This window comes from Phoenix dactylifera, chromosome 6 (assembly GCF_051530095.1).
Source record: "Phoenix dactylifera cultivar Ajwa chromosome 6, Ajwa_hap1_PhDact_Kaust_v1.1, whole genome shotgun sequence".
Taxonomy (NCBI): Eukaryota; Viridiplantae; Streptophyta; class Magnoliopsida; order Arecales; family Arecaceae; genus Phoenix; species Phoenix dactylifera.
Genome location: NC_143195.1, coordinates 36183162 through 36198301, shown reverse-complemented (window position 1 = coordinate 36198301; position 15140 = coordinate 36183162). Strand labels below are relative to the sequence as shown.

Sequence of the window (15140 nt, the reverse complement as noted above, 5' to 3'; positions counted from 1 at the left end):
AGGAAACAACTATAATAATGCAGTGCCATCATTAAATGGAAAGGTAAAAGTCTACCGCATGCATCAAAACCTCTGGTACCTGGACTTGGTGGTGCCTGGCATGTTCCATACATTTTTTTTAAACCGGTCTCGACAAAACTGATAGGCCGAAGTTTCCATGAATCTAGGATTACTTATGTAACCATGTATGTAATTATGAAAAAAAGATGGCAAATACAATTTTATTGGTTCAGCAAGTTGGCATGTTCCATACATCTTTTTAACCGGTCTAGACAAAACTGATAGGCCGAAGTTTCCTTGAATCTTGCATTACTTATGTAATCATATATGTAATTATGAAAAAAAGATGGCCTTGGTCTTGGAGTGCCTAGATCTGCCGCCCCAACTTCTCAACTTTCCTGTCGAGCTCGGCTACGGGCGGGGCTCCTGTTGCAGCTCGGCACGTCGTGAACCCCGCCTACGATGGTTGTTCCTGAGCTCGAAGCTTCAAGCTTCGGCGCAGGCTCTCAGGATGATAGTTGCGCGACAAGCCCTTTGGACTTAGGAATCGAGCTCGGTGGGAGCTTCAGTAGTGGCGACACTCCCTTTCGTCGGCCATCGTGCGCTGCCTGACAGGGGAATGACATCGCGAGCGCCGTCCTATGGCCTCGGGCCCGCGAGGAGGGGGTGCAGGCCGGGCTCCTACTTGCTGTAGGCCCTTGAACGGCCGTGGTGAGCGTTTGAACTTGCTAGACGAGCAGACTGAATTGCTCTAGCAGGACCTGAGGAATTTGATCTGCCGGTGCCGCAAGGGGTGGGCTTTAGAGCGAGTTGCCAGGAGTTGGTACCCGGCGCCTCGATGCATTAGAAGCCCCTCAACTCCTCAACCTCATGATCACGACTCAAACCCTTCCTCCAGCGCTAAAATGTTGTGGTTGAAATTTGGCCTAAGGGTGACCACGCCGGAGGAAGTCGAGAAGACACTGGCCGGGATGGAGAAAGGAATCCCACCTCCTCCGCTCTGGGATACCTGCACAAAGTTTTGGCTGGAGATTCCAACGAAGGCCCTCCGATGGTTAAGTTAGCAAAGTTTTCGAGAGGTGTTTCTCTCTTTTGAATTGCTTTGTATTGCTATCAATAGCTTACCGAGAGCATTTTCCTATCCCTTTTTATAGGGTGAGGGTCTCGGCCGTTATCTGAAGTTTCGGATCGATTTGTGATCAGCTGGCCATTAGCTGGAGGCGGTGTGAATCACGGAGATCAATTCCGCGGGTGGAGAATTCAGAAGATATCTTTCCAGATTTGTTCTGAGGATCCATCACGTCATTCCAAGTGGAAGTAGTTGAGGGAGCTCTTCAATGCATTGCGTGTTGTTTGTGTGTATTGTGAATTTGTAAAATAAATTGAATAATAAATATATGAATAAATAAATCTGACCTCAAATGAAGATTCACTATGTTAGATCAAGGCTAGTGTTTGACACTATGTCCTTAAGACAGATTTCGCCCTCCACACAGGTGCTTTGGATCTCGTGAGCGTCTGCCTCCCAGGATACAATGATCTTCACAAACAAAAGAAGCACACCAATTTGTTTGTACGGCGAACCAAAAACTGAGTTTTTGTACTCTCTTTGAATGAACTCACTTATGCTCTCTAAGAACTCTAGAATGAGAGAACTAGATGAATTGGAAAAATTTGGTGTTTAGAATGGTTGGAGGAAGGCTCTATTTATAGAGTTCATGGTGACTTTTCAGAATAGACACCAAGTGAAGAGACATGTCTTTTCTATTCAAATGAATAGACACATCCCTATGAATAGTTATGTCTTTCATGCTAATAGTCATGTCTTTTAAATGAAAAGATGCATCATACAAAGATGCAATGAAAAGATGCAACTCTTTTGAAGAGACATACCTCTTCTAAGAAGCACCCTTTCAAGTGGGTCATTTTGCAGCCTATTTTCTCATTCACCTATTATAGTCTAACAATCCCCCACATGAATAGAAAATTGGCTGAATGCATGTAAATGTTAATGCAGACACTTAAGAGAGTATATTGCGAAAAGATTCTGCATCGAGATAGGTAGCTTTTGGCCTTGAACCTTCTCTAGTGAAAGGCTATCGGATTTACTAGCTAAATAGTGAACAAGATGTCTTGAACTATTCAGCTGATTAAGTAAATCGAATCAAATAGACTTCACACAGTCTCTTTTCTAACATAGTTAGTTCTCATGATTGTGTTCATTTTGGCCCTGAACAACTCCTGGTATTCATGAGTGCTCTAGAGAATTCAGCCTTAAAAAAATTCTCATAGAAGCGGCCCCTTCACACTCATATAGGTGACTCTTATTAGGAATATCCTGCTATATCCCACTTAGATTTTCAAGATATAAGAGTTCATTAAAAGCGAAGCTTACCCTTAATTATAAACGCTGCAGGCAGCACTAGTTAATCTTAGGAATAGGTTGGAGATTTTGTCTTCCTAGTGCTTATGTTAAGCCACACATAATTCGGTTGTCCCTTTGAACCTAGATCTTGGGATCTCCAGTCAACTAGGTTGGGTTGCCATTATGATGACTCTTTAATTATAGGCTTTAATCCCATTCCCCTCGATGTGCAATTTACTTGCTCTCTAGTTAAACCTTTAGTAAGCGGATCCGCAAGATTCTCTTTAGACTTTATATAGTCTATCGATATAATTCCATTTGAGAGCAATTGCCTTATGGTATTATGTCTTCGACGGATATGTCGAGATTTACCATTATACATATTACTCTGTGCCCTTCCTATTGCTGATTGGCTATCACAATGTATACGTATTGCTGGCACAGGTTTTGGCCATATTGGAATATCCTCTAGAAAATGTCGAAGCCACTCTGCTTCTTCTCCTGCTTTATCTAAAGCAATAAATTCATATTCCATTGTGGATCTTGCAATACATGTTTGCTTAGAGGATTTCCAAGACACGGCACCACCACCAAGTGTAAATACATAACCACTTGTGGATTTTGTATCTTTGGTATCAGATATCCAGTTTGCATCACTGTATCCCTCAAGTACAGCTGGATATCTTGTATAGTGCAAACCAAAGTTTAGAGTGTATCTCAAATATCTAAGCACTCTAATAATTGCCTTCCAATGATCAACTCCAGGATTACTCGTATATCTACTCAATTTGCTAACTGAGTATGCTATATCGGGTCTAGTGCAATTCATGACATACATTAGACTACCAATTATACGAGAGTATTCCACTTGAGAAATGCACTCTCCAGTATTTTTGGCTAAATGAAGATTTATGTCAACAGGTGTTCTAGCTACATTGTTATCTTCTTTGTTGAACTTTTCAAGTATTTTCTCAATGTAGTGAGATTGAGATAATATAAGTCCATCAGATGTTTTAGAAATCTTAATTCCTAATATAACATCTGCAACACCTAAATCCTTCATGTCAAACTTACTGGATAGCATTCTCTTGGTAGTTTTAATGATTTCATTATTACTACCCAGAATGATCATATCATCCACATAGAGGCAAACAATGACATGGGCTTGGCTATCATTTTTGACATAAACACATTTATCACATTCATTGATTTTAAATCCATTTGTGATCATGTGTTTGTCAAATTTCTCATGCCATTGCTTAGGTGCTTGTTTTAATCTATACAGGGATTTAACAAGTTTGCACACTTTCTTTTCTTGTCCTGGAACAATGGTACCTTCAGGTTGTTCCATATAAATCTCCTCATTTAAATCACCATTTAGGAAAGCTGTTTTAACATCCATTTGATGTATTTCAAGGTTCTACAATGCTGCAATAGCAATTAGCATACGAATGGATGTTATTCTCGTAACAGGCGAGTAGGTATCGAAATAATCAATACCTTCCTTTTGCTTGTAACCCTTTGCCACAAGTTTAGCCTTATATTTATCAATTGATCCATTAGCTTTCATTTTTCTCTTGAAAATCCATTTACTACCCAAAGGTTTACTTCCAGGTGGAAGATCTACCAATTCCCAGGTGTGATTTTGCATAATGGATTCAATTTCACTATTAACAGCTTCTTTCCAAAAAGGTGCTTCAGGAGTGGACATTGCTTCTTTGAAGCTTTGAGGCTCATTTTCTAATAAATATGTTAGAAAATCGGGACCAAATGACTTTGCAGTCTTTGCCCTCTTACTGCGTCTAATTTCATTGCCTCTTTCTTTTTCAATGGACTCATGATCCATATCACTAGTTGCAACATCATAAGTTCTTTTATGAGAACTTGTATCACTTGTATTTTTGCATGAAAAAATATTCTCAAAAAATGATGCATTTCTAGATTTAATAATTGTATTGACATGTATTTCAGAAATATTAGATTTATGCACAAGAAATCTATAAGCACTACTATTATTTGCATATCCAATAAATATGCAATCAATAGTTTTAGGTCCTATTTTGCTCTTTTTGGGAGTAGGAACCAATACCTTAGCTAAACACCCCCACACTTTTAAATATTTGTAGGAAGGTCTTCTACCTTTCCATGCTTCATAAGGAATTTTGTTTGTTTTCTTATGGGGTAACTTATTGAGTATGTAATTTGCAGAAAGCAAAGCTTCCCCCCACAAATTCTGAGGTAATCCTGAACTTATCAACATAGCATTCATCATCTCTTTTAGAGTTCTATTCTTTCTTTCAGCAACACCGTTTTGCTGAGGTGAATAAGGCGCAGTAGTTTGGTGAATAATGCCATGTTCTTGACAGAACTTATTAAGCGGTGCATCATATTCACCACCTCTATCACTTCTAATTGCCTTAATTCTTTTGCTAAGTTGATTTTCAACTTCATCCTTGTATTGGACAAACATATCTAATGCCTCATCTTTGCTTCTAAGTAAATATACATAGCAGTACCTTGTGCAATCATCAATAAAAGTAATAAAATACTTTTTTCCTCCTCTAGTTTGAATATTTTTCAAATCACATATGTCAGTATGTATCAATTCTAAAGGTTCAGTACTTCTTTCAATTGAATGAAAAGAGGATCTTGTTAGTTTTGATTCTATACAAGTCTCACATTTATTACTAGTATCAATATCAAATTTAGGCAATAAATCTAAACTTACCAATCTACGCATAGTATCAAAGTTAACATGTCCTAATCTACCATGCCACACATTTGAGGACTCAATAATATAAGCAGAAGATAAATTCTTATTATTAATAGATGGTACAATAGTCATTACATTCATCTTAAAGAGCCCTTCGCTCACGTACTCTTTGCCTAAATAAATTCCACCTTTAGTGAGTACAAATTTGTCAGACTCAAAAACCAACTTAAAGCCATTTTTGCTCAACAATGACCCAGACACGAGGTTCTTTCTAATATCAGGCACGTGCAGCACTTCGTTTAGAGTAAGTTCTTTTTCCGAAGTCATCTTCAATATAACCTTGCCCTTGCCTTCAACTTTTGAAGTGGCAGAATTACCTATGAATAGTTTTTCACCACTAACTGTTTCATAGGAGGTAAACATATTCTTATCAGAACATATGTGTCGAGTAGCCCCAGTGTCTACCCACCATGTCTTGGTATTGGAAACCAAATTTGCTTCAGATATGACAGCAGAAAAATTTAATTCTGCAACATTCGAAGCTAGCTTATCCACCTCGGTTATATTAGCTTGTGGAGACTTTTTCTTGAAATTCTCGTGTGCCTTTCGGTAGCGACAATCCTTAGCACGATGGCTGGGTTTGTTGCACACATAGCAATTTCCCTTGAATCTCTTTCCGTTGCCACTCTTGGTATCTTGTTGATCATTATTCTTTCTTTTTCTTTTGTTGGTCTTTTGTCCCTCTTCCACCACATGAGCCTTGGACTCCATGAAATGGTTTCCAACCTTTTTCTCAGAATTTCGATTGTCTTCTTCAATTCTCAATCTAACAATCAAGTCTTCAAGTTTCATCTCCTTGCGCTTATGCTTGAGATAATTTTTGAAATCCTTCCAAAGTGGTGGTAATTTTTCAATAATTGCAGCCACTTGAAAAGACTCACTTAGTATCATCCCTTCAGCATGAATGTCATGGATGATCACTTGGAGATCTTGAACTTGACTTATGACATCCTTGGAGTCGACCATTTTGTAGTCTAAGAATTTGCCCACAACGAACTTCTTTGTTCCAGCATCTTCCGTTTTGTACTTCTTGTCCAAGGATTCCCATAGTTCCTTTGCCGACTTGAGAGGACTATACACATTATATAATGTGTTGTCCAATCCATTAAGAATGTAGTTTTTGCATAGAAAGTCAGAATGCTTCCATGCTTCTACAGCGGCCATAGTTTGAGCATTCTCTTCACCCTTGGCAAGAATAGGAGCCTCTTCACGAAGAACCTTCACAAGATTCAACGTAGTGAGATAGAACAACATTTTTTGTTGCCATCTCTTGAAATCGTTCCCATTGAACTTTTCGGGCTTCTCTCCATGGCTCACATGTGAGGCAATGGGAATGGCGGTAGGCACCACATTGCTTGAACTTAAAGCCATCTCTAATTACTAAATAAATGAATAATCTCAAATTAGAATGAGTAATATCAAAATTTAGTTTGTCAAGTTAATGCAAACCAACAATGAACAAATTTTGCAAACAGAATTATAAAGTGTATATATAAAACTATTTGTAAATAATTAAATAAATACAAAATCACAATATACACAATATAAAAAGTGGAAATCTGTCTTAAGATTGTTGTTTGTGTGTATTGTGAATTTGTAAAATAAATTGAATAATAAATATATGAATAAATAAATCTGACCTCAAATGAAGATTCAACTATGTTAGATCAAGGCTAGTGTTTGACACTATGTCCTTAAGACAGATTTCGCCCTCCACACAGGTGCTTTGGATCTCGTGAGCGTCTACCTCCCAGGATATAATGATCACAAACAAAAGAAGCACACCAATTTGTTTGTACGGCGAACCAAAGACTGAGTTTTTGTACTCTCTTTGAATGAACTCACTTATGCTCTCTAAGAACTCTAGAATGAGAGAACTAGATGAATTGGAAAAATTCGGTGTTTAGAATGGTTGGAGGAAGGCTCTATTTATAGAGTTCATGGTGACTTTTCAGAATAGACACCAAGTGAAGAGACATGTCTTTTCTATTCAAATGAATAGACACATCCCTATGAATAGTTATGTCTTTCATGCTAATAGTCATGTTTTTTAAATGAAAAGATGCATCATGAAAAGATGCAATGAAAAGATACAACTCTTTTGAAGAGACATACCTCTTCTAAGAAGCACCCTTTCAAGTGGGTCATTTTGCAGCCTATTTTCTCATTCACCTATTATAGTCTAACATTGCGTACACGCTCCCTCTTGAGCCGTTACTTGATGGTATGCGAAGGGCCAGTCATCAATGCCCCGCCCTCCGAGGCGGCCATCATGGTGTCCGGCCTTTAACACCACAATCTAGGAAGACCTGTGGAGAGAGCTTCTAGGTCTGCTATGTAGCATGATCTGGCCGCTCGGGCAGGCCAATCAAAGTCGTTGAGGTAGGCTATATAAGGACTTGGGGAGGAATCATTCATTTTATGCTGAGGATCCGCGGGATCTTCGACAGGATCAAGGTTGATAGGGCTGAGGTCAGCTTGGCCTTTGGCGGGGTCCGAGGTCGGCCTGGTCTTTGGCCGAGGTTGGCTCGGCCTTCGGCAGGGTTTGAGGTTTGGCCTGCTCAGCTTTGAGGTCTGCTCGGCCGGAATTGGGTGGCTCCACGCTAGGACGATCCATTTTGCCTCCCATCACCCTTAATGGATAGATGTGCAAAAAAACATTTATAAAGCGAGCATGATAGAGGACAAAAAAGTAATTTCAAAATTTTATTTTATTTTTTAATTAAAATAAATACAGTTTTTATTAACGGTGTTAGAAGAAACGTTATATTAGGAACATTTGTATTAAAACAATGTTTTATGAGGGTACAGAAATAAATATAAATTTTAAAAGGTATTCACATAAATCTAAATTTTTAGAAGGGTATTTATGCAAAAAATCTAAAAAAAAATCTCTTGTTTGGTTAGAGTTTTCAAAGAAAGGAGATGAGAAAATAGCATTTCCATTGGAATAAGATTCTCATATATTTTGGAGAAAAAAAAAATCTGTGTGACATGAGAAAATTTAATGTTCATACGTTGGAATTAGAATTTTTTTTTTCTAGATTGCTCTTAAGTTTTTCAATAGAATAGAATAAAATCATTTCCTTTATTAACGGCATAAAAACTATTTTATGCAACTTTTTCAAAAAAAATGATACTCAACCAAAACATAAATTATTCACAAACATGCTACTTTCCTATAGTCAGCCAACTATGCAAAAACTATTTTCTCAAGTATTATATACATAGACATCAGCTTTTCATAAAAAATATTTTAGTAAAAAAAATTCTTTTCACGAATCAAATGATCCCTAGAATGGTCCACAAAAGCTTCACTAACCAAAAAGTAAGTTGAGCTTCAAACCAAATCATGCAGTGCCAAGTCAATAGTTGGACTAGTTCATAATTCAATTTGAGACGACCAGTGGGCTAGAGGTTGTGACACCTTGAGCACGAGTTGCGGCCCACTCATCCGGCCCGGCCCATTGGCAGTATCAGCCAAGATAGCAAGCAGAATGGTCAGTTGATCATCATAGAGAACCTAAGAAAGAAAGAAAAAGTGGGAGAAAAATATAAGAGAGCTTTAATACTAAACAAACACAAATAGGTGGAAAAATCAAAGATAGAAAACAGCTAAAACGTTCCTCTTTGAACGGATTATGCTACATTTATAAGGTATAGTATTTGTGCACTTCAGTACAGAAGAGGTGTATAAGAAAATCCAGATCTATTGTTGAGGTTCTAGATCTTAAGCTTGAGCTAAAGCTAGCAATCATCACTTCCATATTCCCACGATTTCCGAGTTTTCACGGTTTTCTTTGTTCTAAAGAAGGTTTCTTCCTTCTGTTTGTTTCTTCTTTCATTTTTCAAAGTTTTAGTTGTCATTTATTCTTGATTTCCCCACTATTCCTCTCCTTTTTTTATGAAGATTTTCTCTTCTATTTTTTTCCCCATATAAGACATTCTTGTGCTCTGAAATTCCACGATAAATGTGATGCAAACTTCGCATCTTCGCCCCCTATAGATGTTAGACTTTTCGAGATGTTAACTAGATGGATACAATACATTACATGTCTTGGATTTTGAAATTTTATTTTAAGATTAAAAAAATGAAGAAAGGAGTTTAGATATCGTTGAGGCCAAATCATACTGGTCCAAGTTATCCAACATCATAAAAATATATCACCAAATTTCATATTAAATGATATAATATATTAACGATATACTAATACATTTATTTTGTAGCTATAGCTAAATCGAGAGATAGCTCTGCCTTCAAATTTCAACCCAAGATAGCTACTTTGGATTGCCTTGGATATATCCCTCCAATTACCTGATTGGGTGGTGATTTGAATGGAAGTAATTTAGGATTAATGTGATGTAGAACAATTATGATACAGCTAAATATGATGATATCATGATGCCCCTTGGAACTTTTTTTACGGCACGAGTAGTGGGCGAATAAATAAATCTAGTACTCTTTTTATTTGTCCACGTGGGATTAGGATATTAGATTTTTGAGAGTTTAAAATTTAGACGGATTTACACGGATTGAGTTTAAAATTTTAGACGGCTGCGACAATTCCTTCTCCTACGAGGATTGGAACCACGACTCTGTTATTTAAACAGCTTGGTCGTCTGCTTTCTTTCTCGTTCTTCGTCCGCCCCGCTTCTCTCCGAAGTCCCGGTATCCATAAGAGTGAGAACTCAATCTCCATCCTTTTTTCTTCTCTTCTTTTTTGCATCAAAGATAAAATTTTTCGATCGGATTTTATCAATCGTAAAGTCATCGAGTTTTCTGTTCTAATTAATTTATGTTTATTTGCTGAATTCCATGGGACTCTGCAAGTCCGATTCAGTTTCGAAACCCTAGAATCGCCTTGTAATTCTTCACTCGAATCCAATATTTTTCTTTTTTTTTGCGTGTGTTTTCAACCAAGAACAGGTTTTAAACCTTAAGAAATCTGTCTGGATTGAACGCTCTTCCCTGTTCCTTTTTTTAAAATCCTTGGCGTCTCAAAAATCCAGGGTTTTTGCTGATTGGAGACCTAATTGGGCCGATCCATGCAACCGATTCTAACCCGAAATAATGTAGCTTATATAATCGTATATTTTTCTTGATGCAGAAGATGGGAAAAAATCCATCAATTTCATTCGACGTATTCATCGTATCGTTGTTGATTTCAGGTTAGAGTTGAAGAATTCATCAACCATGTCTCCCGAAGCGAGCAAGAAGTTGGAGCCCCCAAAGATGGTGGTTCTCCGGGCCTACGGCGGCGCGGAATTTGAGGTCGATGTGGTCGTGGCGAGCCAGTCGGGGACGATCAAGAACATGATCGACGACGGGTGGTCCGTGGAGTCCGGCGTGCCCCTCCCCAACGTGGAGGGCCCCGTGCTCGCCAAGATGGTGGAGTACTGGAAGCGTCACGTCGAGGATGGGGGGGAGGAGGAGCTCAAGGAGTGGGACAAGGGCTTCGTCGAAAGGGAGAAGCAGGACCTTTTGGTGATTACCATGGCCGCCCACTACCTCGACTCCCAGCCCCTGTTCGAACTCTGCTGCCAGGCGGTGGCCGACACCATCAAGGACATGGCGGTCGAGGATGTCCGGGAATACTTCGGGATTGAGAACGACTTCACCCCCGAAGAGGAGAGGAAGATGAGGGTTGCGCATAGCTGGGCCTTCCAGTGAATGGTTCCGAGTCGCTTTTAGTTTCCGATTGAAGGCTTTTCTTTCTTTCTTTGGAACTCTATGGGTTTGTAGTTGCTTGCTTCGCTTCCTTGGACTGTCGTCGAAGCATGCTCTGTGGAACCATTGAAGCGTTGCTAGATACGATATCGATTTATTTTTTGAAGGAATTAATGAAGTTCAACTTTTTTTATCAGAATTATGATTTCCAGTTTTTAAAAAAACAGGTTGATTGAATAATGTATTATGAGAAGGTAGAATGGTGTTTTTTTTATTTATTTGTAGATCCATTGTTTGTTTTCTTTATGGTGTGAACTTCTATTTGAGAGCAGTAAATTCAGTAATTAAAGCAGTAATATCAATATTGGTAGAATTTTAGATGGCTTGTCATTGTAACAGCCATACATACGGTGGTTTTGAGAAAAATACATGGTTGTTTCGGATTTGGAATAAGTTAATCTCACCAAAAGGAACTTCGAGTACTGATGTTGCATTCACTAATTTCACTGTTTAATTTAAACTAGTTGCAGAGGAATTTAAAGTAAAATACAGGAAAATCTAGAGCTAAAGACTTGCTAAAGAAGCATAATATCAGAATATGAAAATTTGATTACGTGTAAGAGGCCAACCTTGTACCTCTTTTAAAATAGATGAGGATCAAATTAAGCAATACTGGCAAAACTGGAGGTGAATATTATTATATTTTGCTCGGTGTAAAATAATAAATTTGAACTTCCAAAAGATACAGATACCAGATATTTAGCACACTACATATAACAACGCATGCGCTGGATAAGCAGAAACTCTAGTTGCTGACATTATGTTGGGGTCTCTTCTTCTGCTCCCCTTGCTCCAACATCAAAACATAGATTCAACATGGTGAGTGGTACAAGTCATTGGGACTCATCTGCTAGAATTTTGCTGACTCGGCTGAATTACTCTTTGCTCTTCTTGCTGTCAGCATCGAAGGGAACATAGCATGTTTTCAGAAACAAAGAATTTGAGTTAGGCTACACATAGAACACAAGGAAAACTTCGTATTCTAGAGTATATCTTTTAATTCCAGAGGATATCCTTCATTTCCATAATTTAACTTTTAGGAAAAATTACAGCAACACCACTTCAATTTTTCATAATTTGCACTTACACCCCAAATATACTAATTTTTTCAATTAGACCCCAAAACTTAGGTTTGGGTTGCAATGCGACCCAACCGTCCATCTCAGTGAGGATCTGTGCACACGTGATTGACACATAGATAAGTTCAGATACAAAATTCCACCGATACCCTTGTTAACTGGATTAGAATAGGAGTCGTGTTTTGGCAGGAACGAGAACCCGAAGGTGCATTAGTCATTTCACACTCGCAGTTTGGGCCACATTGCGGCTAATTCGTAACTTTTGCAGTCTAATTAAAAAAAATGAAACATTTGGGGTGTAAATGCAAATCGCGAAAAGCTGAAGGGATGTCTATGTAATTTTTCCTAACTTTTAATGTGACAGATCGGCAAAATGTAATCTAGTCTTGATCACGTGAAATTAATGATGCAGTTAACCACGAAAATCAAATGAGCTATACAGCCCATAACCCATTACAGGAATCACCTTTATTATAATAATCACTACTCACAATCTGCAATGCCCAACTTCCTAATTTGTTTAATTTCATGATTCTGAATTGCAATGGCATGTCAACAATCACAAAGAATTGTTGCACCTTATATTGGACAGTGACAAGATACAGGCATCTACGTATCTTGTTTGACTTTCAGTGGCCAATAAGTTTGATGGTTTGAGCCCTGAAATAGGAAATTCCAGAGCCTATTGCCACTTGCCATCTCCTCCATTAAGCAAGCTACAAATCTCTGGTTAATGTTACAAGAAGTATGCACTCAACATTTGCAAAGAAGAACATGAACTATGTTAAGCTAGCAGCTGTTAGCTTTAGCCAAGTAGTCAGCTATTGTTTTATAGGAAACAACTATAATAATGCAGTGCCATCATTAAATGGAAAGGTAAAAGTCTACCGCGTGCATCAGCACCTCTGGTACCTGGACTTGGTGGTGTCTGGCATGTTCCATACATTTTTTTAACCGGTCTTGACAAAACTGATCGGCCGAAGTTTCCATGAATCTTGCATTACTTATGTGATCATAAATGTAATTATTAAAAAAAGATGGCAAATACAATTTTATTGGTTCCACAAGATGGCAACTGAATGTGCAGATACTCTTATGCAAAATTCCTTTATGAAATAGGCAGATAGCGGCAAAAAAAAAGGGGAATTGATGCATTAAAAATGAACTCTGCTCTGTTGACAATCATCCACAGGATATATCTAAAAGTTTTAAAACGAGAAAATGAAAGAGGTCTCATAGAAACGATTTTGATTGATTAAGTAAATATCAGCACATCTGTTCCACAAGATGCAGCGGGTAGCTTTACATGGATAATAGGATATTCTGGATTAGGAAGTTAACGGATTCACTCTACTGCGGAGTAAACAATGTGAGGATTAACTACCAAAAAACAGCTTACAAGGTTTTGGCGCGCACAGGCAAAATTAGCTTTGGGAGGACAAGGTAGCATTGGTTCGAAGATGAGCAGAACCTTTGGTGCATTTGTCACAGCATTTGTACTCTTCGGAATGGTATTGGTGCAGCATAGGCATGATGCTAATCCAATTCTTACAAGAAGAAATATCACAAGTTTCTCGATGACAACAGTTGCGAAATGACATTGTGAGCATGCATCTATGAATATTACAATAAACAACAGTTATTTTCCTTTTTTGACAGAAAATACTGGCAGATAAAAGAAATTCCTGTCATGTTCGCTGAACATACTTTAAAGTATGCTTGAATCTTTACCATAAAATGCTTTAGAAGCAATGATGGCATCGGGGGAAACACTCGCTCTTTTATGATTTGTATCGGAAATGGAATCATCTTCTTGATGGATCTGGTGTCAAATAGGTGCTATGCCAGCAGATGATATCTTTTGAAAGTACCATGGTGGATAAAAGCTGGATCAATTGGTGATATACTTTCGAAAAGCCCCTGGGAACATCTTTTTGAACAAAGCAATGTGAAGTTGGTGTTCAACAGGATGTGGTATCACCTCAAGAACATGAGGGGAGGACTTGGTCCAACTAGTAAGGAACTCTTCCTCAGAGAGAACAAAATCATTTAAATTTAGCAATCACAGGTCCCCTTTCTTGCCCAACGGATGAAATGGAGAAAATTCATTATCATGGTGATATCTTGGCTATAGCCCTTTCTCAAACTCAGGTCCCTCTGATATCCATGACATCTTACCAAAATTGCAACTTATTGCCCTTCTCATGATTAGCCGACCCTTACATCATCAAGTCTACCTATCTGGAAGTAAAAAAGCCTTCCATCTAACACAATCCCTAGCGATGCCTCACATCAATTCAAATCATGTTCCAAGGTATTATGAATTATTTTTTAAAAAAAGGAAATATAAGCTGACTTATTAGAATCTATGCAGAACATCAAAGGTCGTGGATGCATCAAGGTCAACAAAGAACAAATTCCATGAACATTGATCAAAGAATAGGATTCGATCTGTTACCTCGATAAGGGAATGGAGGAGGTCATTCAGTAGCGGGAATGGAAATCAATCGTCACCGTAGGCACGGAAACGGTAGCGCTCCTCGTAGGGCCCGTCGAAGAAGAGGTCGGCCTCGAACCACTTGGGATAGCGGACGAGGTCGCCGGCGACGAAGCGCATGAAGCGGTCGCCCGACTTGGCGCCCTCCGGGACGACGCGGACCTCGCCGGAGACGATGTAGACCTGCTGGTCGGCGTGCCAGTCCCATGGGAGGCAGCAGCGTCCGGTCTTCCACGTCGACCACCGCTCGACGCCCAGCTCCTCCAGCCGCTCCTTGGACACCCCGCGGTCCACCCGCACGTTGTACACCTCCTCCAGCGGCCGCTCGAACCGCCCGTAGATCCCCTTCGACGGCTTTACGCATCCGCGCCGGATTCGCGGCAGCACCATGGTCCTGGCGGGAGGGCTGAGGGAGGTCGAGAAGCTGAGGGAACCGACGATGCCCGTGGCCGCCGCCATGTATTTCCCCCTCTCCGAAGGTTCGGTCGGGTTACGGGCTCCTTATCCCCTTCGCCGACGGACTCAGCCTAATTATCTAACTATTTTTAATCTCCTAAACACGCATCTATTTTATTTATTTTGAATAAATAAAGTGGTGAGAGATATGGTAATAAGCTTTTATCTTCTTGAAGGTAGGTAGAACTGCAGGCTGGATCTATATCATATAGGGAGACTAATGGCACTGCAGATTAGATAGT

At 39.1% G+C, this 15140-nt stretch overlaps 1 protein-coding gene and 1 pseudogene across 2 annotated transcripts; one reads left to right on the top strand and one right to left on the bottom strand.

The window, feature by feature from the left end:
* The first annotated feature begins 9686 nt into the window (after positions 1-9686).
* Positions 9687-11065, top strand: LOC149753416 (SKP1-like protein 12 pseudogene; annotated as a pseudogene). Its single transcript, XR_016395624.1, has 2 exons — positions 9687-9819; positions 10308-11065. The product of XR_016395624.1 is annotated as an SKP1-like protein 12 pseudogene (transcript).
* A 414-nt stretch (positions 11066-11479) lies between these two features.
* LOC103713026 (uncharacterized) lies at positions 11480-14971 on the bottom strand. Its single transcript, XM_008799782.5, has 2 exons — positions 14404-14971; positions 11480-11760 (listed from the first exon to the last, which is right to left on the bottom strand). The coding sequence occupies exon 1, from the start codon at positions 14899-14901 to the stop codon at positions 14449-14451; it is 453 nt and encodes a 150-aa protein (XP_008798004.3). The 5' UTR covers positions 14902-14971; the 3' UTR covers positions 11480-11760; positions 14404-14448.
* Positions 14972-15140: the final 169 nt, after the last annotated feature.